The sequence below is a fragment of the Psammomys obesus genome, unplaced genomic scaffold, assembly GCF_907164565.1.
Source record: "Psammomys obesus unplaced genomic scaffold, mPsaObe1.curated_primary_1811, whole genome shotgun sequence".
In the NCBI taxonomy this organism is placed as follows: domain Eukaryota; kingdom Metazoa; phylum Chordata; class Mammalia; order Rodentia; family Muridae; genus Psammomys; species Psammomys obesus.
The window spans coordinates 58,811,382-58,837,393 of record NW_026591086.1 but is presented as its reverse complement, the minus strand read 5'-3'; the positions used below and the strand labels follow the sequence as shown (position 1 = coordinate 58,837,393).

Genomic DNA, 26,012 nt, shown 5'->3' with positions numbered 1-26,012 from the left:
ATAGATAGATAGATAGATAGATAGATAGATAGATAGATAGATAGATAGATAGATAGATATAGATATAGATATAGATATATATCCTCCCTTTTTGTCCTTAAGGATTTGGGCTTTTAAACTAGGTGACACACATTATAATATAAGCTTCTTTTTATGTTGAGACTTTGGAAAAAGTACTTAGGCCCTTTCCTTAGCAGCTTGTCTTTGTTGAGCATGGATAATAAAAGTAGCAGCTTTTGAAGGGGTGTGTGTGTGTGTGTGTGTGTGTGTATCTATTTATACTGTGGTGCTAGGGATTAAAATGGAGGCAACACACAGGCTCCGGATGTGCACTGTTACTACAGCCCTAGATTGTGAAAAGCTAAATGGACACTAAGGAGAATATCTACTTCTGAGTTAGTATACAGCTCCTTGCCCTGGTGGTTCCCAGGGGCGCTCCCGAGCTGTCACGTGTTCTTTGGGCTCAGTTAAGTAGATTCCACTTGTGTGTGTTCTAGTGTTTGTGTGTGTGAAAGGAAGGTAAAGGGCTACACAGGGAAGGGAGGTGACACGCCCACGTGCTCTATGCAGAGAGAGCCTGCCTCTACCACAGGGACCAAGTCTGGTGGGAAGCGTGAACAGCAGCTGTGAAGACTGTCCCCGGTCACCAAGATGTCACTCAGTAATGCCACCACGGTGACCGTTGCTGGGCAGGAGCCTTCCACATCGTCTTGTGCGTTCTTTTCACTCAGAAGCTAAAAGGCTAGGCAAGGAGGCGGAGCTGGTCATGAGCGTCGTTGCATTTACAATGGTTAAATACGGTCATGGGTGTTTGTGGTGTAGCCAAGGACCCAGTGTAACAACGTAATGACCGAAAAGTTAGTGAGTTCTTAGTACCTCATTGGCTCAAGTTAGAAATACAGTAATAGACATCACTTGGCTCTCAACAGCAGAGACGGCTGCCTTCTCCGCTGTGGCTGTCACTGTCCCATTGTCTAGGGCAGAAAGGTGGCTTCTGTCTTGGGGAGAGTACCAAAGGAGAAGAGGACGTTATAGTCAGAGCCCCCGTTATCTGTGGAAATGCAGAGTGCGACTCCTAAAAAGAGCACACACAGACATGACACATAGAGAGGCTGAGGCGGCTTGACTCTTCCAGACCAGCTGGAAGCCTCTGCATTTGCCCTCCGGATCTTGCGTCTCCAGCCTCAGCATGTCTGTGTCCCTCTGTGCCTCTTCTGCCTGTCCCTGTGGGTTTGAGGCTTCCTGTGCTCTGAGGAATCATTTCCACTCCCAAGCCTTCCATCCTAGCCTGCATGCTGGCATTCTGCGTAACTCACATCCACGGCCATCTGCTGAGACACTTCAGCCTCCCCAGGGAATCGGGGACTGTGCTGTCTCTTCACAGCACCTCAGCCGAGCTGCCCATGCCACAGGGCATACCTCTTGGTTGGCCCCTGCCTCCCAGAGACCAGCCAGAGTTCAGGTCTGATGCAAAGAGATACTGTGATCAAGACAAATTATAGAAGAAAGTTCTTTCGGGGCTTGCTTACAGTTTCAGAGGCTAAGGGCCCAGCGCTGTGGCTGGGAGCAAGGCAGTGGCAGGCGGGCCTGGTGCCGGAGTACTAGCTGAGAGCTGAAAGCCACCGGAGTACACAGCCGCAGACAGGGGGAGGAAGCCAGCATGCAATGGTGTGGGCTTTCGGGATTCCAAAACCCAGCGCACGTCACACAGCTGCTGTAGCACCTCCCTCCCTGGCTCCAGCTACTGAGGCTGAGCATTCAAATACTTGAGCCATGCGGGGCCATTCTCACCCAGACCGCCACAGGCAGCTTTCAGACACTCAGATACCTCTGGGGTGGGGAGCAGAGGATTTCTTTAACTGTAGACTTTGTGTGTTTTGTCCACAGAGCACCAGAGAAGCAGAAATCAAGCTGAAAAGTGAAAGCAGAGTGAAGCTGTTTTACCTGGACCCAGATGCCCAGGTGAGAGCTAATGTTCAGACTGTAAATTCAGGAAGGTTTGCTCTTCAGTGTGCTGTTGAATGCTGAGAGCTAGGTTTAGTCAGCTTCCCGAAAGGCAGAAGCCTGCATCTTTAGGTCCACGCTGATCGTTGTACAAGGTGCAGCTTAACGATTAGACCATGGCCCGAGTGACTCTCGTCACCCAGATGCAGCAGCATGTCTCAGCCGTGTTCCCTGATATCCACATCTGTGTCCCAGCAAAGTGCAAACGTATGTGACAAACATCACCAGGGCCCATGACAGTGAGGGTAGCTCAGGGTTACCAAGAAGGGGCAGGGTTCTGCTCTGCTTCATCCTAACTGCCTTCTCCTCTCTGTGGCTCTTTCCATGGAACAGCCCCTCCCTGTTAGAGTTAATAATAACCATTTCTATGTTTCCTCACTGACTTCCTGTTTTCTCACTGTGCTAACTTGCATATAGCACGAACCTTATAGTTTTAGCCATTTGAAAATATAATTCAAATTAAAAAAACTAAAAATAAACTAATTCAGTGGTATTCAATATATTCTCTGTGCAAACACAGCACCGTCTGTTTCTAAAATCCTGAATGTTTTCATCCTCCTAAACTGGTAACAGTCCCCATAATTGTGCCCACGCCCCGAGTGACCACTGCTCCGGCTTTAGTCCTTGTGAGTTAACTATTTTAGCAAGCTCGCTGTGTGGAATCATACAGAATTGTCTTTTGTGTGTTCACTTACTTAACGAGTTTCCAAGGTTCATCCATGGCTGTCCTTTCATGGCTGTCCTTGTTGATTGATGAATGAGTGGTGATTGACTATTCCGTGGTGGGCGCTGTGAGACCTCAGCTTCATGTGGAGGTCAGAGGATGATGATAGGAGTTGCTTCTCTCCCTCCACCAAGAACTCTAGGCTCACACTCAGGTCTCCAGGCTAGCGCAGCACACACTCAGCTGCTGAGCCATTTCAGTCACTGTCCACAATTACCTTTTCTTTCCTTTCCTTTCCTTTTGCTTCCAAATACCACATGTCATGCAGTAGCCCTGGCTGCCCTGGAACTCACTCTGTAGGCCAGGCTGGCCTCAACCTCACAGCGCTCTGCCTACCTCTGCCTCCTGAGTGCTGGGCTCACAAGCGTGTGCCTCCATGCCCAGCCCCAATTTCCTTGTGATTATTGTATGTACATGTCTGTGTGTGTGCACGTGTGTGTGTGCATATGTAATGCCTTTTATGTGTCTTACATGTGCGTCAGTGGGTGCACAGGTTGTTTTTAACAGTGATGTTAATCCCGTGTATCACCCATCCGGCAGCTGTGTCGTCACCTATGTCATGAGACAGCCTGTGTCTGTTAATCTGCAGTGACCCCACACGGTCGCAGCACTCTTGTGGATGACGCACACAGCTTTTCCGTGCTTCAGGCAGCTTTATGCGGGAGCATTCACGGGGGATTTTTTAAAGGGAGCATGATGAGTTTACATATCCACGCTTTCTTCTTACAGAGACTCGACTTCTCGTCTGCCGAGCCAGAGGTGAAGCCGTTTGAAGAAAAGTTTGGGAAAAGGATTCTTGTCAAGTGCAATGATTTGTCTTTCAATCTGCAATGCTGCGTCGCTGAGAACGAGGAGGGACCCACGACAAATGTAATTTTCCTTCTGAAAAGTGCAGGTTTTAAAAAGTCAACCTAACATATCAGGGACCAGAGTCTCCTCTGGCCCACACCCCCTTCTTTAGAGCAGTGTCGGAGGTGCAAGAAAGCCCTCCTGGTCGAGAGTGTACCCTCGCCTGGAGGCGGGTGTGTCATGTGTCAGTCACCTGGCCAAGGGAGCAGCCGAGGGAGACCAGAAGCCAGGCTGAGGGAGGAGGAGCGTCTGCTCTTTAGTATCACCGTAGCTCTCTTTCCGAAAACTCCACCTTCCAGCACAGTCTGCAGGAGCCTTCGTGAGGTTCAGCTGGATGTATTTTTAATGTGGAGTAATTTCAGGGGTCATAGGTTTCTCCCTACACTGCAGCTGGGGTGTGGAGCCTCACAGACAGGTACAGGCCTTACAGTGGGGTATGGTGGGGTCAGGGGTGGTAGGGCCAAGGATAGGATGGCAGGTTTAAGCTGCTTGTTCTGGGACATGGGTTTCATCTTAGCTGTCCGAGGCGATTAGCTGTGTTGTCTGTGGAGCATTTAAGAGCAAAGCTCTTGACAGGATAGTGAGTGTTTGTTTTCTGAAGGGCTGCATGACAGGAGCAGACATTTCCTGTCTAGTTCACTGGAAGAGACAGTTGTGCACGTGCAGGCTCTTCGCTCTTATGCAGGGCTTCTCTCCTGAGCTCTCTGTGCTCACGGCATTTTTTAACGTTTTTGTTCAGGTCGAGCCTTTCTTTGTCACCCTGTCCCTGTTTGACATCAAATACAACCGGAAGATCTCTGCCGACTTCCACGTGGACCTGAACCACCTGTCAGTGCGGCAGATGCTGGCTCCTGTGTCCACAGCCCTGCCGAACGGTGGCCAGAGCCCGCCTGCCTTCCCGGGTGCCCTGCTCACGGCCATGCAGTACCCGAGACAGGTGGGCAGTGTTCACGCCCGGCGGCCCTGCGCATGCCGGGTAGTGGGCTAGGAAGTGCTCCCTGAGCCCTGAGTGCGCCAGTGGGCGGGCAGGGTGTGCAGTCCTGCAGGGAGAGCAGACAGAGGGACAACGGCGGGCCCTCAGTCCCTGGCGGCTCTCCCCGTCGCCTCCACCAAGTGGGCGCTGAGCAGCGCGAGGCTGGGCGCTGGGGCGCTTGGCGCCGTCTCCTCGCTGGCTGGCCTGTCTCACTACCCTTCGCTGCCCCGGTGGTCAAGGGATTTTTTGTGTTCATCTTGGAATTGTGCTGTTTGTCTCCTAGGGGATATTTTCAGTCACGTGTCCTCATCCAGATATATTTCTCGTGGCCAGAATCGAGAAGGTTCTCCAGGGAAGCATTGCTCACTGCGCTGAGCCGTATATGAAAAGCTCAGACTCCTCTAAGGTAGGAAGCCTTTCGTGCCGTGGGACTAGAGCTCTGCCCCCGTGCCCACACAGATGGCCACGCTGTGGCCCCCCAGCCCTCAAGCACAGACAGACTCGCAGCCAGCTGGACCGGCCAGAACCCGTAGACGCTGAGGCTTGTCTGACAGCATCCCGACTCCGCAGCCGGGAGGACTGCGCTCAGTTGTCAGCAGGTCTCCTGAAAGCCCTGATGGGGGCACATTCAAGCAACATAACAACCACTTCCCACACACCCAGGGCCTTTGGGTCCCACCTTGACTATGCAAGTGTTCACACCTGCAAACAGACCGCTGTCACAGGGCATGAAAGTGGGGACAGTGGTTGGCAAGAGATGCAAGTCATTGGCCAAAGCCAGTGTGTATGCTGTGTCCTATCAGCCCAGAACAAGCCAGGATTGCTGATGAGGACATGTGCATGCAGGAGGCCTGAGCAGTTGAAGGCCGCTGACATGGCCAGTACCTAATCCCGTTTTAGCAGTACGGGTCTCCCAGATAGTGGGAATCTGGAAAGCTGGGACAGCTTAGAATGCTCATCAGCTGTTTGGGCATGGAGACTGGATATTAGCATCACAGTGGCTTACAGTTAGCCCTCAGTCAGAAAGCGCTGAAGTCTGACAGGAGAGGTGCTGGCTAGAAAGGCTGCTGCTGCCTGGAGAGGATCCTGGGAAATGCGATGTAGTTTTGAGGGCCGCTGCCAGGGGCTACAGAAAATGGAGAAGTTGGAACCTCCCACTGGTGTCAGAAACACCTCTCCATGTGTCAGGGCTCTGGTGAGAGCGTGCTTAGTAATCATGTGATGGTAGTTGCTCTGGCTTTGTAATGCCAGGTTCACGGGACCCTCAGAGACCACCAGGAGATGACTCGAAGCAATAGCAAGAGAGCTTTATTACGAGAGCAATTGAACTCGGGACCCAAGTCTCACTGACGCAGCAGTAAAGAAGTGGGACCCTGAGCTCTGAGTGAGCAGGGTTTTTAAAGGGAAAGTCTGTGAGCAGGGGATTTCCACGACAGCAAACAGGGGGGCACATGTTTCCATGAAAGCAAACAGGGGGACACATGCCTTGATGTTACAGGAATAGGTAAAAGTTAGAGGGGCGAGATGACCTTCTCTGAGGCACAGTTGTGTATGGCATATGCTTCTCTGAGGCACAATTGCCTAAGACATGTGATCACAATGGCTATTCTTCTAAACTGTATCTGAAACATTGGGAAGGATTTTACCACCCATTTCCCAGTCGATTCTCATTGATTATTGCCAGGGAGTTTGTCTCTATTTTCTATGAAGTATTTATTCTGTGATATTTCCTAGAGGCTGTTGCTAGGAGAGTTAACTTTGTTCTCTGACAGTTGCACATTTTGTGATATGTCCTGGTACCTGAATTCAGTTCCCAGTCAAGATGGCTCTTTATTTCAAAAATGGAGTTATACCCAGGCTAACTTAAACTCTTCAGCTTCAGCCCTCCCATGGCTCTGTTCTGGTGTGTTCCAGGTTGCTCAAAAGGTGCTGAAGAATGCCAAGCAGGCGTGCCAAAGGCTAGGCCAGTACCGAATGCCGTTTGCTTGGGCAGCAAGGTAAGGGAGACTGGAGCTGAGAGGGACCGATGGACAGATAGACCAACAGGCGGGCAGGCTTCCTGTCAGCTTTGTTGCCCTGAGTCAGACATTCAGATTGGTGAGGCCGAGAGCAAAGACTCCCCGTCTGGAAGCAGGCTAGCAGGGGAGGATAGGTGCTGGCCGAGCGAGAACAGCGGCCTTCCTGCTGCAGGGCCGGAGGTTGTCAGAGGGCCCAGGCCCGGCGTCCCGCTGAGGCCTCCCCATGCCCTTTTCTGCCTGCCCTGTGGAGGGCATGTCGTTTCCTCGGTCCGAGCTTTCACTGGAACTGTTTTCTGTGTAAATTGAGGTGGTGGTGGTTCCCATTACTGCTCCCTGCACATGGGGATAATGAGATTTTGTTGGCCACAGCCGGCAGAGTCGTAATTAGCCTGTGTGCAGAGTGCAGAATTCTCGATAGTTTGCTCTTTGAAAAGCGAGTCTTGAAATGTTTTTTTCACCGTTCCAGGACACTATTTAAGGACACGTCTGGAAACCTGGACAAAAATGCCAGATTCTCGGCTATCTACCGGCAGGACAGCAATAAGCTCTCCAATGATGACTTGATCAAGCTGTTGGCGGACTTCCGGAAGTGAGTTTTAGGGTGTGGCCCTTTTCCATACCTGAGACTTTTTGTGGTGGGGAGGGGACAGCAAGGACAGTCACAGAAATTCCATCACTCGGAGCTCCTGAGGGGCAGGTGGGAGCGGAAGTGGCAGGGCATTTCGGCAAGTCTAGGAGAAGGAATAAACGGTCTGATTAACTTTACTCCTTGTTTTGGTGACATGAGGAGGGTAAGCTCAGGCAGGTGGGAGACAGCCTGAAAGAGCCGTGTCAGGAAGGGTCACGGCACAGCCCCTGAGATGATCAGAAACACACTACTTCAGCTCAGGTCACAGTCCCCAGGCTGTGGCTTCCTGCTGGGTGTCAGGCCGAGGAGGGCAGAGGCCCAGCTACACAGCTGCCAGGATTCTGACTCGCAGACTGGTCACCTCTCCTGGAACCACTGAGCAAATGTGGGGAAAGGTGGTGATTTACATACTCTTGCTTTGCTGGTCACTGTTAGAAGTGCTTTGCTCACATTAATGGACGTATCATTTCCTGAGGCTCCTGTGACTGCTGCAAAAACCAGGTCTCTTTAGAACACGGGGAGGTGCCCCGGAAGAAAGCGAAAGGAGTGCTGCTGTGAGCACGCAGCCTCAAGTGCAGGGAGTGCCGCTCTCCGTCTCCTCCAGCTCCCAGGGCCTCTGCTCACTTGCAACCGCATGGCTCCAGGTTGCCTCTGTCCCTGTGGCCATCTTCCTGGCTTCACACGGTGTTTCTCAGAAGTGATTTTCACGTACAGTCAGGCCAGAAGGAATGACACAGGGTAGGGCAGTTTCCAGTGAAGGTACTGGAACTGACATTCACTCACTTGGAACCGGCCCCTGACGAGATCTGTGGGAGGAGGCCATTTGTCCCTGGACGGTGAAGCTTCCTACTCTTGGGCATGTAGTATTTGTAACAACAATTTCTGAGTCACCGAAGAAAATGAACCGAGCTCCACAGCTTTCGGAGGTTACTCAGGGTACGGGGTGTGGAGCGCCAGGTTGTTCACATGAAGAGGTAGGGAAAGGCCCCGTGTGCCCAGATGACTTATATTTGCACAAAATTCAACGCCAGAGTGTTGATTTCCGCTGAAGTCTGTTTGTGGGGTGTCACTAGGGGAGTGCACAGGGGTGAGGATGAGGGGAGCGTGGCAGACCCGTTGCTGGGCACTCGAAGCCTCCCTCACAGAACAGGGTGAGTTTGAGCGGAGCTGGAGCGGTTCTGGTCAGAACTCTTGTCACGGAAAGCTAAGTGTGTGGAGTTCATCGCTGGGGTGTCAGTGAGTCGCTGGTTAGGTCAAGTATAAACTGGGGGAAAGCACAAACTCGAGTCCCCGACAGTGATTGTGCAACTTACACTGGGCACGCACCGTGCCACGATGGATGTGTGCGCGTAGTCAGTGATCATGGTGCAGGAAGAACAGGCTGAAGGGTCTCTGTGCTCACCTAGTAGTAGCAGTGCCAGAGGAAGCCACAGCGCTGCAGCTGGAACACGACCAGACCTGATCTGCCGCCGCCTGGAATCGCTCCTCTCTGGCGGCAAGAAGACCGAACACCTGGGGAGGAGAGGGTTTGTCTGGCTCACACTTGTGTGTCACAGTCCACTGGGGAGCCAAAGCAGGCACCGCAGCAGAGGCATGATGATTTCTGCTTCCAGCCTGTTTCCATGGCTTGCTTAGCTTCCTCGCTTACCAGGACCGCAGCCTGCGGGTGTCCCCAGCAGGGTGCTGTGCACTGCAACCTCTATGGTAGTGAAGAAAACGCCTCACAGGCTTGCCAACAGGCCGCCCTGATGGAGGCGTGCTCGTCTTCCCGGGTAGCCCTGGCTGTGTCAGGTTGGCAGAGCTGACCAGCACATATGTCCCTGAGCTTCCTGGGCCTTCGCAGCTGGGGAAGAAGGGATTAAACAGGCGATGTGAAGAGCCCTGTGGCAGCGTCCTCCTTTCCAGGAGCGGCCGTGTCGTGACCTCCTCACCTTGCCACATCACTTTAAATCTAAGCTGGTGCCACAGACGAGTGCAAAGCCCTGGGCAGAATGCCTTTGCCGTGGTGACACATGACTCCCCATGCGGGAATCGGGGTGCCTGCTGCACGTGCGTGGGCAGCTGTTGCACTGTTGGAGTGTCCAGGAAGGGTGAGGGAGGTGTGCGCTGGGAATGGAGACAGTGAGAGCCTGTTCACATTCTGTATGGTGTGGCGTTGTGTTCAGTGACGGCGTGAATGCGTACCTCTTAGGAAGGTCAAAGACGTTTGAAGCAACCTGGATTCAGGAGGATTTGGGGCAGCTATAAATGGCTCAGATGTAAAAAGATGAAATTTTATCAGAGCAAAAATAAGTCCTATTCTGAGGTCCCAAAGCGTGAACTGTGTGTTATTCTCCCAGGGTTCTATGTTTGACTCCCAGCACCTCTGTCAGGCAGCTCACAGCCACCTGCAGCTCCAGTTCCAGGCGATCCGATGCCTTTAGCCTCCAAGGGCACCTGCGTTCTCAAGCACACCCCTCCCCTGTGTGGTAGCTGCAGGTGGCGGACCCTTGGGGAACAGATGCATGAAGAAGGGAGTTTGGTCCCGTTTGTGAGGAGGAGGGGCTGTGCTCACGATCGCTGTGTCAACAACAGTAGCAGCTCCTGCCAGGAGCAGTGGGGACATTCTTCATTAGATGGAATGACAGGCAGGTTTCATGGATCACTCGCTCTATGCCCACACAAGACGGCTCTGGTTCTGAATGTGCTGACTCCAGCCAGGCCAGGCAGCTCCGGGGGAGGCCCGGGCACGGCACGAGGGCACTGAGACTCTTCAGTGGTGTCTGTATCCTGACCTCTGCAGTGAGGACACATTGGGGTGGAGCATTTCACACAGAATATGAGTTCACTGTAAAAGCTGGCCTGGCTTTGAAGACACACCACATTACCGCATTGATGACGTGCCGAAATGAGAGTTTTATGTAAATTTGGAGCTAATTGAAATGCCATCGTTTTACCTGTTCGGTGGAAGTGTGGGTTTTGCAGCTGGTGTTATTATACATGAATTGTCACGCTCTCTTCCTGCCACGTGAGAATGCCATGTCAGCCTCCCTCCTAACATCTGATTTTCTCTCTTGTTTGTAGACCCGAGAAGATGGCCAAACTCCCAGTGATCTTGGGCAACCTAGACATTATCATTGATAACGTTTCCTCTGACTTCCCCAGTAAGTGGTCAGTTCTATGTAACAGGCATTTTTGTTTAGTTGGCTTTTCCTCTGCTGTGTAATTTGAAATTTCCTTTCAGATTACCTGAATTCATCATACATTCCCATGAGGCAGTTCGAAACCTGCAGTAAATCTCCGATCACTTTTGAAGTGGAGGAGTTTGTGCCCTGCATACCCAGACACACCCAGCCTTCCACTGTCTACAGCAACCACCTCTATGTTTACCCGAAGTTCTTGAAGTACGACAGTCAGAAGTCTTTTGCCAAGGCGAGCGCACAGTCACGGGAGTGTCCTTTACTTGCCTACCCTTTCATAAATGTGTGTGTGCTGGGCCTTGTGCCCTCACCATCACCTCTTACATGTCCCCTTGATACCTCTGCAGGCCAGAAATATTGCTATCTGCATTGAGTTCAAAGATTCCGATGAAGAAGACTCTCAACCCCTGAAGGTCTGTGAGAGAGAGTGTGTGAGTGTGAGTGTGTGTGTGTGTGTGTGTGTGTGTGTGTGTGTGTGTGTGTAAAGAAATACTACATAGAGCTCTTGTTGAGGACGGTGGAGTGGCTGCTCGCACACTCAGGTCTGGGTTGTGTTCCCAACCCTCACGAGACAGGCAGGGTGGCTCACCTTGTAGCCGCCCTGCACAGTGCAGGCGGGAGGACTTGTGGGCAGGTGTCCCAGGCCAGGGTGTGCGGGGTGAGCCCCTGCCACTAGGAGAGAGAAGGGAGAGAGTGAGCAAGAGGCGAAAGGGGACTCCGAGTTCAGCGACAGGCATTGGCGTGGAGAGTGTAGCCTGAAGTGGAAGGCACTGCCGGCGTGTTTGACTCGGACAAATGTAGATGTGGAAAATGCTGAGAGGACGGGAGTGGGCTGACCGCTTCTTGAAGAAGTCGAGAGCGAGGGGCATTTGCACAGAGGGCTGTGTAAGCAGGGGTGGGGGACACGTGGGGAGGCGTGAGCGAGGTGTCTGAGGGGCAGGGGTGGCCGCAGGCCGGGAGGGGTTGCACGCCGGGGCTCTGCGGCTGCGTGCGGTGAGAAGCGGCCCATGAGGGAGGCAGCCCCACCCGTCCCCCAACCAGTGCTCTGCTCCTCCAGTGCATTTACGGCAGGCCTGGCGGCCCGGCCTTCACAACGAGCGCCCTGGCGGCCGTGCTGCACCATCAGCAGAACCCGGAGTTCTACGACGAGGTAACGCAGGGCCCGAACAGGCTCAGGGGAAGGACGTGTCTGCCTGACAGCTCAGGGCAGGAAAGGCTCATCCATGCCGAGGTCGAAGTGGGGGAGTGGGTGTTTCCATATTCTCTGATTAAGTGACTCTATGAAAGCACAGATAAAAGAGTTCTTAGCTATGCCTTCAGCACATAGTGTCCCAGGAAGGCATTCACAGGCCTCCTGGGACCCTGGGACACTTGTCACTACTGACCCTAAAGCTGTCCTGTGTGGGTGGCTCCTCCTGCAGAGTGCTTTGCACTTGGACTGCTGGAGAGGCCCGGGGAGCCGTGCTCTGTTCTGGGCTAAAACTCGCACGTGACTTGTGATTTCACAGAACTTACCTGCTTAGTTCCCTGATTTGACCTTAGCAGTAACACATTCTGTAGGATCTAAATTCTTCATTTAGAATGAAGAAAAGTGGGAACCAAGAGCGGTCACCTCCTATTGGCACGTTTGGTTTGCTGCAGAGGGGAGCTGCTCGCCCCTTGGACAGGTTCCTGCAGAGCTGAGCTCACTGCAGTAGCCACAGCAGGTGGCTTTTCAGTTGCAGGGTGCTCTCTGCTAGCGCCATGCTGAGTTAGCAGGTAGCTTCACACTCCATTTGACCTTGAAGGGTGCCATCTGTTTATATGTGTACCACTTGGTAAGTCTTATCTCAGTGACCAGTCTATGCAGATTTTATGGTAGCAGATCGGGCCCTGGAGAGATGGCTTAGTTGGTGAAGCGGCTGCTGTAGAAGCACAAGGACCCAAGTTCAGATCTCAGCACGTCTAGAGGGTTGCCGTGTAACCCCAGAGCCAGGGCAGGCCGAGGCCAGAGGACCCTAGGGCCTGGTGACGGCCGTCCCGCCTCCAGGCTCAAGGGGCGCCAGGTCCCAGGGGAGCGGGGAAAGTACTGAAGCACCTTGCAGCCTCTTGCTTTCTTGCACTTTGAGTGTGCACGTTGCTCACGTGTGCATACACTATCACACCTACCACACATCACACAAATAGATTGCCCCCAAATATCACCTTTACCTACGTGTCTTTTATGTACTCGTGAACACCTTTTTCTTTGACCTTGGGTGTAATGTGGTTTGTGTATGAACGTTTTTAAACGGTGTCAGGTCTCCTGGGCACCCAGATTCTGCACAAGAGCGTGATGGAGCACGGGGAAGATGGTGTGCTTAGCATACGTGAGGTGGTAGACTTGATTCATGGAGCCCAAACCAAAGTGAAACAGTCCCCATGTGTGAGACCTGTGTAGTTGAACACCCCAGAGTCTAATCGCACTGTAGCCAGGGAGCAGCCCCGGGCTTTCACGTGCACGAGCCCAGCTGCGCTGCGTTTCTGTTGTGCTGTCTGTTTTCCAATTTGCTTGTGCCTGAAACCAGCATCAACCTTCTCCCCGTTCTGATCGGTGGGTTCGGAATCCACCTCTCTTGGGTGTCAGCAGCTCAGGAGTGTCCACGTTTAATCCCAGGAGGGGTCTGGAGAGCAGGCGTGCGTGTGTGTGGGCCGGGCGAGGGGTATACCTGCTCCGGGGAACGCTTGCTCCTGTGGGCTGCTGGAAAGGTTGCTCTTGCCTTTGCAGATCAAGATAGAACTGCCCACCCAGCTGCATGAGAAGCACCACTTGCTGTTCACCTTCTTCCACGTCAGCTGCGACAACTCAGCCAAGGGAAGCACAAAAAAGAAGGACGCTGTTGAAACGCAAGGTGGTGCCTCTCCCTGCCTCTCCGCTGTTTTATTGGTGGTGTTTTATCATCTGTATATTAGTTTTCCAGTTGTATTTTGGCTCTTAATATTCGTCCTTTTCAAAGGGTTGCTTGGTGTGTCTCTAGCAAGTGGTGTGGGAGCATGGCTGAATTGCGTGTGTAACTACTTGCAGTCTGACCCAGAGGCTCACAGTAGCGCCTCCCCAGGCCTTCCGGCCTTGTGCTTTGATGGATGGCTCCCGCTGTCCAGTGGTGCAGTCTTCCCTCGGGAGTCAGGTTCCTCATGGTGGGCTTCTGTTCTTGGCTCTCCACAGTTGGCTTCTCCTGGCTTCCCCTCCTGAGAGATGGCAGGGTGGTGACGAACGAGCAGCATACCCCGGTCTCAGCTAACCTTCCGGCTGGCTACCTTGGCTTCCAGGAGCTCGGCATGGGCAGGGTACAGGACTTTAAGAATGGTTTGCTTTAACCCGGTTTCTTCAGAAATGTGAAAGATGCCTAAAAACAGCAATAGCACACGACAAAGACAGTACACAGGGTTCTTCCGTCCAGACAGTTTGTTTTTCTTTATTCCTCTTGAGGTAAATGTGTGTAATTAGAAGCTGCTTCAGCTAACTCTAAGACAGTGTCAGAATTCTAGTTGAGGCATTTCTAAGCCTCTGAGCCATGGCAGGACCACGGCAGAGACATGCCGGTGGCGGCTTTGCACAGGGCTCCCTGAGGTGCAGCTATGCTCAAGTAATGCCGGTTCTTAGATTTTCTTCCAGTTTGATAGACACCCCGGGAGCGGTTCTCCTTCCCACGCACTTGTTCCGTCCGCTGTCTCTGAGCCCCGAGTTCAGGGCTTGAAATACTAGTGAAGCCAGGCTTGGTGGGTGCCTTGTACCGCAGTCCTCTGGAGGCACAGGTCGCTCTCTGAGCTCAGAGGCTGCCTGGTCTCCATAGAATGACACTGGTGAGGCAGGATTCATTCCTAGTGAAATGGGCAGCAGTCTCTGACAGCTGCCCAGGGAGAAGGGCAGGGTGCTGGGGGCAGAAACTGGGCAGGTAGAAATGCAGGCACAGCTGCATTCCTGCTGTCCTGCATCCTTCTCCAGTGCCCTCGTTGAGGCTTGTGTGCAAGCTCACATAGCTAATCCATTGGGGTCTTTTTTTTTCAGCATTATGGTCCAGAAATTAAGTGGGTGGAAGGAGGCAAGCCGCTGTTGAAGGTTTCCACTCATCTGGTCTCCACAGTGTACACTCAGGTATGTGCCGGCCACCTCAGTCCGGAGATTGCTCGGTGACTTGTCTGTGTAAAACAATCCTGGTGTCTATTTTTACACGATAGGCCTTTATAAAGTACATAGACGGGGCTCATGTGGGCTAATACACATGACAAGCAATGTGTAAGTCCGTGACATTTTTCAAGGTTTTTCTCTGTTAGCCAGACAGGTTCAGATCCCAGCACGCGTGTGAAGACCATGGCTTCTCACATGTGCCAGCTCACCGGTTCCTAGGGCTTCCCAAAACATGAAGGCACTAGGGCTTGCTGGCACCCTCCCAAACAAGAAGACTCTGAGCTCCTGCTGGTTCAAGTAGAGGCCCCACCTCAGAGCAGGACTCCCGATTCCTCTTCCAGCCTCTCGTGCACTGATGTGTGCACCCCTCTTCCCTCTTCACACACACACGCACACACACACGCGCACACACACACACACACACACACACACACACACACACGGATAGGTATTTATAAGCCCTTCGTGTTTATTGCCTGAGGCAGATTCCCCTGTTTCTGGATGCACGTACTGACAGACTTCTTCTCCCCTCCCAGGATCAGCATTTACACAATTTTTTCCAGTACTGCCAGAAAACGGAATCTGGAGCCCAAGCCTCAGGGAGTGAACTAGTGAAATACCTTAAGGTACGTGCTGGCTTCCAGCCGCCCCTTTAAATGTCTTCCGAAGTAAGTTGGGTTTGCTTTTGGTGGTGAGTGTTGTTACTGTTCCTCGTAAGCTTCTGAGCGGGCGTTCCTACCTGACTCTCTCGTGCTGGTGTCACATGACGTTAGATAGTACAGCGGAGAGCACCCAGAAGCCGTATGTTTGCCCTCATGCTCCCAGGAAAAGTTTCTCTTGCACTCGCTTGACACCGATCCTTGCTGAAAGCTTCTAGTGGCTGAGCACAGCCGATGCTGTGGTGGCTTCACCTGTTGGTGCTGCTATGACAGAATACCGGAAGCTGGGTGTTTGCTAAAGAACTGAAGTGGATATGCGCACAGTTGTGAGTGACATGAGAGGCAAGAGCTGGGCCATAGAGACAGGAGGAGCAGCAGAGGAGGAACAGCAAGCTCCTCATTTATGAGGAGCCCGCTCCAGGGCCCCGTGCTCCACTGAAGGCTGAGCCCTGCGGCTGATGGCCTCTCAGACCCACCTCTTGAGGATTCTGTTACAGGCTTTGTGAAGGACACACTCAAGTCACTACGGTCCTGAGCAGAGAGAACTTCTCAGTCCTTGGAGGAGATAATAACTGGGAACAGCATCCCGGGCACACAGAGGTGGCGTGCCTAGCCTGGCCCAGCTGTGTGCAGGGGTTAGCTGTGGGCCTGGAGCCGCCGGGAGCAGTGAGAGGGCAGGGGCGCATGGACAGTGTGATCACAGAAGACTGCTTTGCAAACAGTCGCTTAATGGAGTGGATAACAGAAGATGTGGAAAACTGGGTGGAGACTTATATTTGGTCTAACCAAGAGAAAGCAATCTGCATATTTAAAAAGTAAACACACACACACACACACACACACACACACTCGACCTCTCTGTCCGCTCTTCTTGGTTACAGCCTCTCCTGACCCCTCTTCTGCCTCACTCTCTGCTAGAAAAGGCTTTTGTAGTTCCATTGCTCCACTGTATACTCCCTGGCTTAGGACACCTGGCCAACCATCTTTACTCCCCTGCACTGCTGACACAGCGATCCTAAACTTGAGGGCCCGTCTGCGCGGCCTCTGCTTTCCGCTTACGGCAGAGGGCGTTCTATCCAGATTTAAAATGATGGCTGCTATCTTGAATAACATAGTGGACATGGTGACATGTACCTATTGACCCAGGCTTTTGGGAGGCTGAGGTGTGAGGGTCAGTGGCAGCCAGGAAGTCCCGTTCAGCCTGGGTCACATAGCAAGACTCCATTTCAAAATGAATAACTGAAGTAAAATAGGTTTTGCTGAAAAACATAACACATGTTTCACCGTTCCTTATCTGTAGAGTCTGCATGCAATGGAAGGCCATGTGATGATTGCCTTCCTGCCAACCATTTTAAACCAGCTGTTCCGAGTCCTTACCAGAGCCACCCAGGAGGAGGTTGCAGTCAATGTGACTCGGTAAGGCAGGGCATGGGTAGATGGATGATGGATGGATGGATGGATGGATGGATGGATGGATGGATGAGTGGATGAGTGAGTGGATGGGTGGGTGGGTAGATGGATGATGGATGGATGGTTGAGTGGATGGATGGATGGGTGGATGGGTGAGTGGATGGATGAGTGGGTGGATGGATCGATGGGTGGGTGGATGATGGATGGGTAGATGGATTGAAGGGTGGGTGGATGGGTGAATGGTTGGATGGATAATGATGGATGAGTGGATGGATAGATGATGGATGGGTGAATGGTTGGATGGATAATGATGGATGAGTGGATGGATAGATGATAGATGGGTTGATGGATGGGTGAATGGTTGGATGGATAATGATGGATGAGTGGATGGATAGATGATGGATGGGTTGATGGATGGGTGAATGGTTGGATGGATGATGATGGATGGACAGATGGATAGATGGGTCGGTGGATGGAGGATGGTTGCATACATACTCTTCTTCCCTTTAGTCCATCCACTCTTGGAGCCTATCTGGGATGCTAGTATGTGCTCAACATTATACTGGAGAGATGTCTTTTCATCTCACCCGTAGGCACCACATCTAATTCCTTGTCTGCATGTTTGCTAAGTGCCAGTAGCACCATCATTGTTCTGCTGCTCTGAAGATAATGAAATGTTCTCATTTCCATGTCACTACTCATTGCTTTGTTCATTCCTGTGGTGTGTAGGGTCATAATTCATGTGGTTGCCCAGTGCCATGAGGAAGGATTGGAGAGCCACTTGAGGTCATATGTTAAGGTATGTAAAACAACATGTAACTAAGTCAAGCTGCTACGATCATTCTCAGCTGTGGCTCTCCAAGTTTCCTTCCAAAGACCTCTCTACAAGCCTCCTTCTGTAGGGGTGCATTTGGAATTTAATACCTATGCAGTCTCCCACGTACCAAGGCTTGTTCATGAACAGGGGGCACTGGAAAAAAGGTAGCCTCCTTCACTTACCTAATTTTCCTCTTTAAAAGACGAATGTGACTCAGCTGTCAGGGAAGTGAAGCAAGAATTGCTGTCATTGATCTTGGGTAGACCTCTTACATGTTAGCAATCTTCGCATTCCTTCTTAAACCACCTAAAATGCCCAGCATCCCTGCTGCTTTGGAGACTGTGCGTCAACTATGGCCACAGTCAAATGGCAGGGTTGTGCGGCACAGCCTTGGTGGCACAGGACAAACAGCAGGGGCTCCTGATATGTGGCATTGAATCAGCCCTGACAGACACTATTCTCAAAAGTTACACAGCCTCTTACAAGTGAACTGTGGCTTTGTGGTTCTTGGAAAACGAAAATGTAGATTCTCCAGGGTCTGTTACCTTGTCTGTGACACATTCCTAGAGGGTCCCTTCACAGATGGAGTTGTGTGCCAGGTGGGCTCTGAGCTGACTCATGTGGGTGTCATGTCTTGGAAGGGTTCCCTGGCAACATTCTGGACGCCTCTTCTGTCACATGGCAGTCACCTTTCCCACCTTTGCTTTCAGCCCTTCTCCCACCCTTGAATGTGCGCCTCGGTTCCCATCTCTGTCCTCGGAAGCCTCGAAAGCTTTCTGCCCCTCACATGGAAGAGTAAAGGTTGCCTCTCTTTTTTTCAAAGTTTGCCTATAAGGCTGAGCCATATGTTGCATCCGAATATAAGACGGTGCACGAGGAGCTGACCAAATCCATGACCACCATTCTCAAGCCTTCTGCCGACTTCCTGACGAGCAACAAGCTTCTTAAGGTAACGTCTGGAGCCAGCCTGCTCCTCGGCATTAGCACTGATGTCCCGGGGCCAGGGATGGGTCTCTAGCACAGTGCTTGTGTGGCATGTGTGAGGTTCCCGGTCCCACCTGCCAGAACAACAAAAAAACGATGAATGGGCGTTCGGGGCTGGGAAGGTTGATGGACGGTTGCCAATTGTTGCTCAAGAGTGAGACACTTCTCCATGCTGTCACACAGCAGGGTGAGAACAGAGAACAATAAGGTACTGGGCATGGCCTTTACTTGTTAGGAGCGTCACTATAAGGAAGTGAGGGTGCGTGAGGTGGGTATATTTAACCTGCGTTAAACAGGTCAGAGTATTACGTGCGGCCCTTCTAATGCACATAGCTTTCATGCTGCTGTGAAGTGAATGGAGAGCCAACCACGGTGGCATATGCCCGGGACCCTGAGGTAGGAAGGGCCACACCTCCTGCTTCTTCTTTCACTCTCCTGTTGCTGTGATTAACACCTTGACAGGGGCAACTTAACGAAGAAAGTTTATTTCAGCTGGTGGTTTCAGGAATGTGTTCTGCTGGGATAGGCACAGCAGCAGGCAGCCAGGACGGAGATCTGAGTGATCACGCCTTCAGGCAAACACAGAGCAGGGGCCGAGAGCACTGGAAGTGGGCACGGCTGTACACCCTCAAAGCTCACACCAGTGACGTACTTCCTGCAGCAAGGCCACACGTGCTGAGAGTCCACAACTCCCCAGACAGTGTACCACCTGGAGACCGAGGGTCAATGCCCGAGCCCGTGGCGACGCTGCTCCTTCAGAACACATCCCTCCCTTGAGCACACAGTTTTAAGACCAGCCTGGGCAACATAAGCTCCAAGTGAAAAAAATATTTTACTAATTTACTATTTTAGAAAAACAATTAGTGCAAACTAGGTATGGTGGCTTATAGCCATGATTCCAAAATTTGGGAGATAGCCAGGAAATCTGGAGTTCAAGACCATTTTTCCTTCACAAGTTGGTGACCAGTGTGAACCAAGCAAGACCCTCTCTCAAAGGAAATATGTGTGTGTGTGTGTGTGTGTGTGTGTGTGTGTGTGTGTGTGTGTGAAAGAAAAGAAAACTCAAGCTGCACAGCCTAACCTCTGAGCCTGCATGTGTGCATTTATGACAGTTGCCACTGGAACTGCTCGGTTTGGATGGTAAGAGTTAGTTCTCCAGGGCCGAGTTTGCTTGTTGTGTCTCAGATGAGAGCCATAAAGAGTGAATCAGCACATTCGGGGTCTCCTCACTCTACAGTCAGGGGAGGGTACTGACAGAGAGGACGTGGGCCATGTCTCTGAGCAAGAAGTTGGCAAGGGGTGGAGGGAGCAGGCAGCAGTGCCTCCTGCTGGGCCAGGTGCCCCCCCCCGGGGGTGCAGCTGCCCGCTGAGGACAGGAAACAGACTGTGCCGCGCAGCCTCTTGGAGCTGAGAATGGTGGCAGGCCACACCGCTCCCCGTGGCTAATGCCAGGCTCCCCGTGGCTAATGCCAGGCTGGGAGAGCCGACCCGGTTAACCTAAAGAAGCACTGCTTTTGTTTTCTTTTAGTACTCCTGGTTTTTCTTTGATGTGCTGATAAAGTCCATGGCTCAGCATCTGATAGAAAATAACAAAGTGAAGGTAGGTCTCTGCACTGGGGCTTGTTTGTCCTGGGGAAATCAGTGTCTTTCACTGGGTTGATAGTTCACTCCTGTTTGTGTTTCCTTTGCACTGGGGTCTTGTTTTTCGTGTTACACGGTTGGTAGCATAGTTCAGCTTCACAGCAGTCCTGTGAGGGCCTGCATTTTTACAGAAGGGAACTGAGGCTGTAATGTTTGCGTTAATGAGGAGCAGCATGTCCAGCTCCGAGGCTGTGTTCCTGACTACTCACTATGTTGTTAAAGCCAAAGAAAGTGCCTTCTCGACCAGCTTAGAAATCCTCCAGCTTTTCTGAACTTGGACCAGTCGCTTAAGCACTGACATAAAATGCCACCATCTGGTTGGTTAAGTTTCTTAACCATGGTTCAAGATGGTTCTGTTCAAGATGGTTTCTGTGGTTCCTGGGTGTGTGTTTCTGGGGCGCTGTCCCCTACTTCCCACTGTTAAATTCTGTCACTGTTCTCCTGAGGATCATGCCTAGATAGTCGGTCTCTGGACTGGTGGTTCCTGTCAGGATGGGGCAGTTTTTATGAAGTCCTATGTAGGGCACACACTGACAGTGTCCCTCTCTGCCCCTCTGATGACTGGAAGAGCTGCCTCTGAGGCAGGAGTTGGGAGCAGTGTGTGTGACGGTGAATTGTGGCCGTGTTGCTGAAGTGTGAGGTTGGTGGCAAGCAGGAGGGTGTGGGACGACACGTGTCCTTCATGTGATTCCCCTGGTGAGGAAGAGAAGCCCTGGGAGGGGCCGTCACAGCAGCAGCCCGGGCAGGGGCCGAGGGGCTTGTGGAGCAGAGGGCTGGTGCTGCAGAGCCTGAAGCCATTCTTTGCCAGTGAGCAGGCTGGTCCTGGCCAGTCAGTCTCCTTGTTTGTGGTTTATTTTTCCTTTCTCAGTCCAACTTAAAGATTCTGGTTTTCCGTCCATAGGGAGAGCCAGCTGCAGGGAGGGTGGCGTCCGCCCCACACGGGGAAGTGCCCCCTCTGCATCAGGCCATCGGCCTGCCAAGGAGGGGTGGAGCGGCCTGTGTGCACTCTTACATACATGCCACCTGGCCTGTTGTTCTTTAGTCAAATGTGTCGCAGACTCAGCAGGGTTAGCTCCTGTTTTGATTTTCTGTTCGCCACCACTACCACTAGATTAGACACTTGACACTTGTTTTCTCAGGGTTTGGATCTGGGAGCTGTAGGTCAGAGCGTCGATGGGGTTCGTGTCCCTGAGGTGAAGGTGTGTGCTCTGCTCACAGCAGTGGCTCCCTCCGCAAAGGTGGAGTCCGTGATGGCGGGAAGCACGTGGCAGCGGGCCTGCTGGATGCTCTCCCCTGGCTCTGCATTTGTGGGCCACGTTTTTGGGAGCTTCTTTCTGTCACTTTGGTAACTGTAATCCTGTCACCCTTGCTTTCCACTCCCTTCCTCCCACGATGAGGCAGGCCAAGTGCCAGCATCCCATGGTGACTGTCCTCAAGAAAGGAGCAAACCCACAGAGGGAGGGCGTGTGTCCTAAGCGCTGTTTCTTAGCCTTCGAGCAAAGCATTTTGACTTCAAAAGCGCAGTAAACGCAGGCTGAAGGGTAAGATTGTCTGGCCTGCTCCAATCCGCACACTCGTATGACAGGCTGAGCGTGTCACATGCTGCCCCCTCAGGTGTTTGGGTGGTTGTTAGGTGTGTGGATGTTAGGTGTGTGAGACACAGAAGGCCTGAAGGCCCGTCCTCCACCTTGAGGCCGCCACGGACGGGATGGTGAGAGCAGGGGCAGGAAGGTGTGCGTGCGTGCGAGCCACGAGCCACTTGTGAGGTGGAGGTGCTTCACCTGGGCTGGAGGGAGGGCAGAGAGGAGGCTCTCAGAGGTGGCAGGCCTCACCCAGCAGTGTGAAAACCCAGCCATTGCCTGCCCAGGGTTTGCTGAAAGGGGGGGGGAGGGAGGCGTGTGTCCACACAGAACTGCGCAGGAATATGCACACCAGGGTTTGCTGAAAGGGGAGGGAGGGGGACGTGTGTCCACACAGAACTGCGCAGGAATATGCACACCAGCTTACTACCGTGGCCAACACCTGGAAACAACCCAAAGCCCATCGGGCAGGAGGTGGATAAGTTGCTGGTAGCTCGGCCTCATGGAATACCACTGCATGAGAGCGAGGCGAAAACACCTTTGCAAAACTGTGGGCAGCTCTCAGGAGTGTGGAAGGAGAACTCCAGACCCAGAAGACTGCATGGATGAGTCCATTATATTTACAACATTGTAGGACAAGACGACTTGCAAGGATAGAGCAGGACGGCCATAGCCGGGTCTGAGCGTGCAGGAATGGGTCTGAGAGACGAGGGCTGGCTACTTGATTGCGGGGGTGTGCAGTCCCGGTCAGATGTCAGAACTTGCCAGGCTTTGCGCTTAGACAGCCTGAATTTAATCAGTGTGGTGCATGCCTGCCTGTCACCCAGCCCTGGGGGTCGTGAGTTCAAGTCTTACTTGGGCTACAAAGCAGAAAGAGACCCAGAAAGTGAAGTCTGGGGCTGGAGGGGAGGTTCCAGTGGTCAAGAGTGCTTGTAGCTCATGCTGGGGGCCAGGGTGCAGCACCCACGTGGTGGCTCACAACTGTAATTCCAGTTCTGGGAGCTCTGGCACTGTAAAACCCTGGTTTTAGCAGTGCCCACAGGGCTGAGGCAGCAAGGCTGGGTCCGGGGCTTCAGGTGGAGGCCCATTCAGGGTGGCACAGAGTTCCACACTCAGCAGGGCATGGACAAAGTGCATGGTAGACGGGCTGGAGGGCCCTGTGACTACAGGTACTGGACAAGGAGACCCTTCCTTAGCGGCGGCATCCACAGGGCAGCAAGTGGCAGTACCGGGGCCAGTGGCACACTGCAGAAGAGAGACGTGAGAACTTATGCCAGGCTGCGGCTCACCTGAGAGGCCGTGACTCCTCAGCTGCTCTGGTCCCACTCTACACCCCAGCCCACTATCCTAGAGTTTACTTTTTCCTTTCAGTTCAGTTCATAGTGAACTCCATAAAAGCATCTAATTATCAAGGTTTTCATTAACTTTCATTGCCTCCAAATGTGTGTCTGAGTGCATAAAAAAAGGCCTGTTTGCTTTATTGTCAGAGTAGAATTCCTTACTGCAGCTGTTTGTCTCCCAGGAGGCTGTCCCTGGCCTCCAGGGGCCCCAGTGACTGTCAGGCACAGTGTTAACGGTGTGTGGCCCAGTTGTCAACAGCCTTGCCGGCCGGTTGACATGGAAATCGTCCATCACAAATCAGCCCCTTCTAGAAACTCAGAGTAGAGGGGGCAGGGCGCCTTCACGTCACCACAGCTCAGCTGGAGCACTTTCACAGTTCTGCCATCTTGCTCTGCTCCTCCCTCCACTCCCTGTGTCCTCTCTAGTGGGGAAGGGAAGCCGCCTTACCGTCTGACACCTCCGCCACACTCGGCCTCCCCCCCGCCCCCCCATCCCCAAAACATCATTTTACAGCTGGCACGCCCAAGTCCCCAAGTCCGAGTGAAAGCAGTTTGTGAACTGCATGTAGTGGATGTCTCAGATTTGTTTTCTGTTGTTTTTGTTTTGTTTTTATTCTCAAACTGCTCTGTCTGTTTGCTTGTTTTCAGTGCAGTGTGTGCGCTTTAAAAAGCCCTGTGGTATTTGTCTGGCAGGATTTCCTGAATTCTAGGATTGGCCAGCTGTGACCTGCAGTGTTTTATAATGTGGCTCTTTTCTCTTCATTACCCACACACTTGCAGTTCAAATTTCCACACTTGGTTTAATAGACTTTCTGGCAGGGATGCTTCGTAGCTAGTCCTGCCATCAGGAGCATGTATGTGCGATGATCCTGCTTTGAGTGACAACATGGATTGGTCGGGTGTCTGGTCCTCTCAGTCAGCAGTAGACTTTTGATCCGTTTTTCCTGCTCTTGTGGCTGTTGTGTCGGCCCCGCTCTGAAGGCTCTCAGCATTGCCTAGGATCCCTCGTGTCCAGGATCCCCTCGTAGGAGGTGGGCACACGTGCCTGAGGGCCAGCTGGCTTTTGTGGGGGTCTGGAAGCTGACCCTCTCTTAGCCCTGCCATCCCAGGACAGAGTGATTGTTGTGCACAGTGAACAAAAGCCTTTTAACTTTTCCAAGCAAGCTCTTCTGTTACTGAGAGTTGGTTACACTCGTATTCTTGTGACTCCATCCTACTTCACTGGGCTCTTGGGTCTGTATGTATTTAGGAAATTATTCTTGCTGCTGGTTTAAGAATTGCAGTGACTAAAAAGCAAGTACTTCAGTTTTTTTAATAGGTTCTGGCATTTAGTACATAAAGTTCCGCACAGTTTCGTGTCAGAAAAATGTGGATCCTGGCTTCAGTCCCCAAGTTCAGCCTGCTGGGTGGTGCCCTGGTGGTCCTACAGCAGGTGCAGAGCAGTGGTTCAGCTGTGACAGACCTGACTTTCTGGTTTGGAAAATCATGGGCTGGGAGGTGGTTTAGAGAGGACAGCGTTGTCCCCTCCAGGGCCCCTCCTCCCCTCTGGGTACCCAGCCCGGGCTGTTACTCTGCTCCACAGTGGAGGAGCCAGCGTGTCCTCACAGCGCATCCAGACACAGGAAAAGAGACCGTGAAGGCAGCCTGCTTCTTTCATGAGCGGGGCCTGTCGCTTTTCCAGCCCTGTGCCAGAGCTGTCACCTGTGACAGACGGTCAGTCGGAGTCTAGCTGGTGGCCACTGCCCCTGCGCATCAGAGGGGCTGCTCCCCAGAGCAGAAGGAGGGCACTGGGAGGGTGATTAGGACTCTGTGAGCTGCTCAGCGTCAGCTTTCTTGTCTGTAAACTGGGGTGCTCCGTCCTCGTGGAAGAACGCCTCCCCTCTGTAAATAGCCGTGTGTGGAATCAGGAAGGAGCAGCGTGCTCTCTCTCCTGGCAGAAGACTTTTGAGGCCTGGTGGATCTGGGTGTGAATAATTTTAAGTTGTGTGCCTAAGCATGCGTTTACCTCCCTGTAACACGGAGACTAAGTCGTGAAGAACATGCTCGGCCTGAATGGAAAGGACCAGGAGCAGGTGCCTGACACGAGTGGCAGGAAGTGCAGCTGATTCCTTGGCACTTTCTCCGGTTTAGGTTGGTGAAAAGAAAGTGGCTTGTGTGGTGGTGTGCGCACAAGGCCACTGTGCCCGTCAGGCCGGCTGTGCGCATCATCGGGGGGTGGGGGGTAGTTTGGATACTTGGGGCTTCGGCCAAGCCAGTGTTGCCCTGAGGAGGACCAGCAGGGCAGCCCAGTGTGCAGAGGCTTTTACCACCAAGCCCGAGGTTCAACCCCTGGGCCCCACGCGGTGGGCGCAGAGGAAAACTAAGAATCACTCAGTGACTTCCGCACACGTGCTGCCTGCGCACACAGTGAACTTGCTCTTCAGGCTTTAAATAAGGGATATGGAAATTGTCTGGGAAATGCTTGGCCTGGCGCCCTCTCGGATGTCAGAGGGAGCGCGGGCTGCGGCTCCTCTCCTGCCGCAGCTCTTGGATCAGAGTTATGCACATCTCCTTGTCACATCAGGGCAGGCCTGGAGAGTTGACACAGGTGAGCACAGTTGTAGTAGGAATTCGGACACTGTGCTGTAATTTGATTTTTTTAATTGGGTTAAAGTTTTTTCATAGAGCTTTCCATTTCCAAGAGCATGGATAAGATAATGTGTGGAAACGTGCCAGGCTGCATTATGGGGACTGTAACTCAGGATACTCAATTGCATACAAGTTAGAACTCTGGCTTTTTATCTGTCTGTTTCTGTGGAGTCGGAGCTGAGGTGGCCGCACACCTAAGCATCACACTGTAAAAGTGCTTACTCTGAATCCACTCAGCTACTGCGGAACCAGAGGTTCCCAGCCTCCTACCATCACGCTGTGGAGACTGTGGTCAACATGCTGACCCCACACATCACACAGAAATTCCGAGACAACCCAGAGGCATCCAAGAATGCCAACCACAGCCTGGCCGTGTTCATCAAGGTAGGAACCCGGGGTGTGTATGGGGGGGTCGCTGTGTTCAAGGTAGG

At 52.5% G+C, this 26,012-nt stretch overlaps 1 protein-coding gene across 7 annotated transcripts in view; it reads left to right on the top strand.

The window, feature by feature from the left end:
* Positions 1–26,012, top strand: part of Dock9 (dedicator of cytokinesis 9) — a 203,901-nt gene that overhangs the window by 114,612 nt on the left and 63,277 nt on the right. For all 7 annotated transcript variants that reach the window (XR_008720456.1, XM_055609845.1, XM_055609844.1 and 4 more), the window contains exons 10-28: positions 1,888–1,962; positions 3,458–3,598; positions 4,317–4,514; positions 4,834–4,956; positions 6,465–6,547; positions 7,035–7,157; positions 10,260–10,339; positions 10,420–10,607; positions 10,723–10,788; positions 11,433–11,525; positions 13,122–13,245; positions 13,560–13,681; positions 14,403–14,489; positions 15,059–15,148; positions 16,482–16,597; positions 17,321–17,390; positions 18,232–18,357; positions 19,921–19,992; positions 25,819–25,965. Coding sequence is in view for 6 of the 7 variants with exons in the window: in XM_055609845.1 (XP_055465820.1) it covers positions 1,888–1,962; positions 3,458–3,598; positions 4,317–4,514; positions 4,834–4,956; positions 6,465–6,547; positions 7,035–7,157; positions 10,260–10,339; positions 10,420–10,607; positions 10,723–10,788; positions 11,433–11,525; positions 13,122–13,245; positions 13,560–13,681; positions 14,403–14,489; positions 15,059–15,148; positions 16,482–16,597; positions 17,321–17,390; positions 18,232–18,357; positions 19,921–19,992; positions 25,819–25,965 (2,124 nt within the window). In the remaining variant the exon portion in view is untranslated. The remainder of the gene's footprint in view (positions 1–1,887; positions 1,963–3,457; positions 3,599–4,316; positions 4,515–4,833; positions 4,957–6,464; positions 6,548–7,034; positions 7,158–10,259; positions 10,340–10,419; positions 10,608–10,722; positions 10,789–11,432; positions 11,526–13,121; positions 13,246–13,559; positions 13,682–14,402; positions 14,490–15,058; positions 15,149–16,481; positions 16,598–17,320; positions 17,391–18,231; positions 18,358–19,920; positions 19,993–25,818; positions 25,966–26,012) is intronic.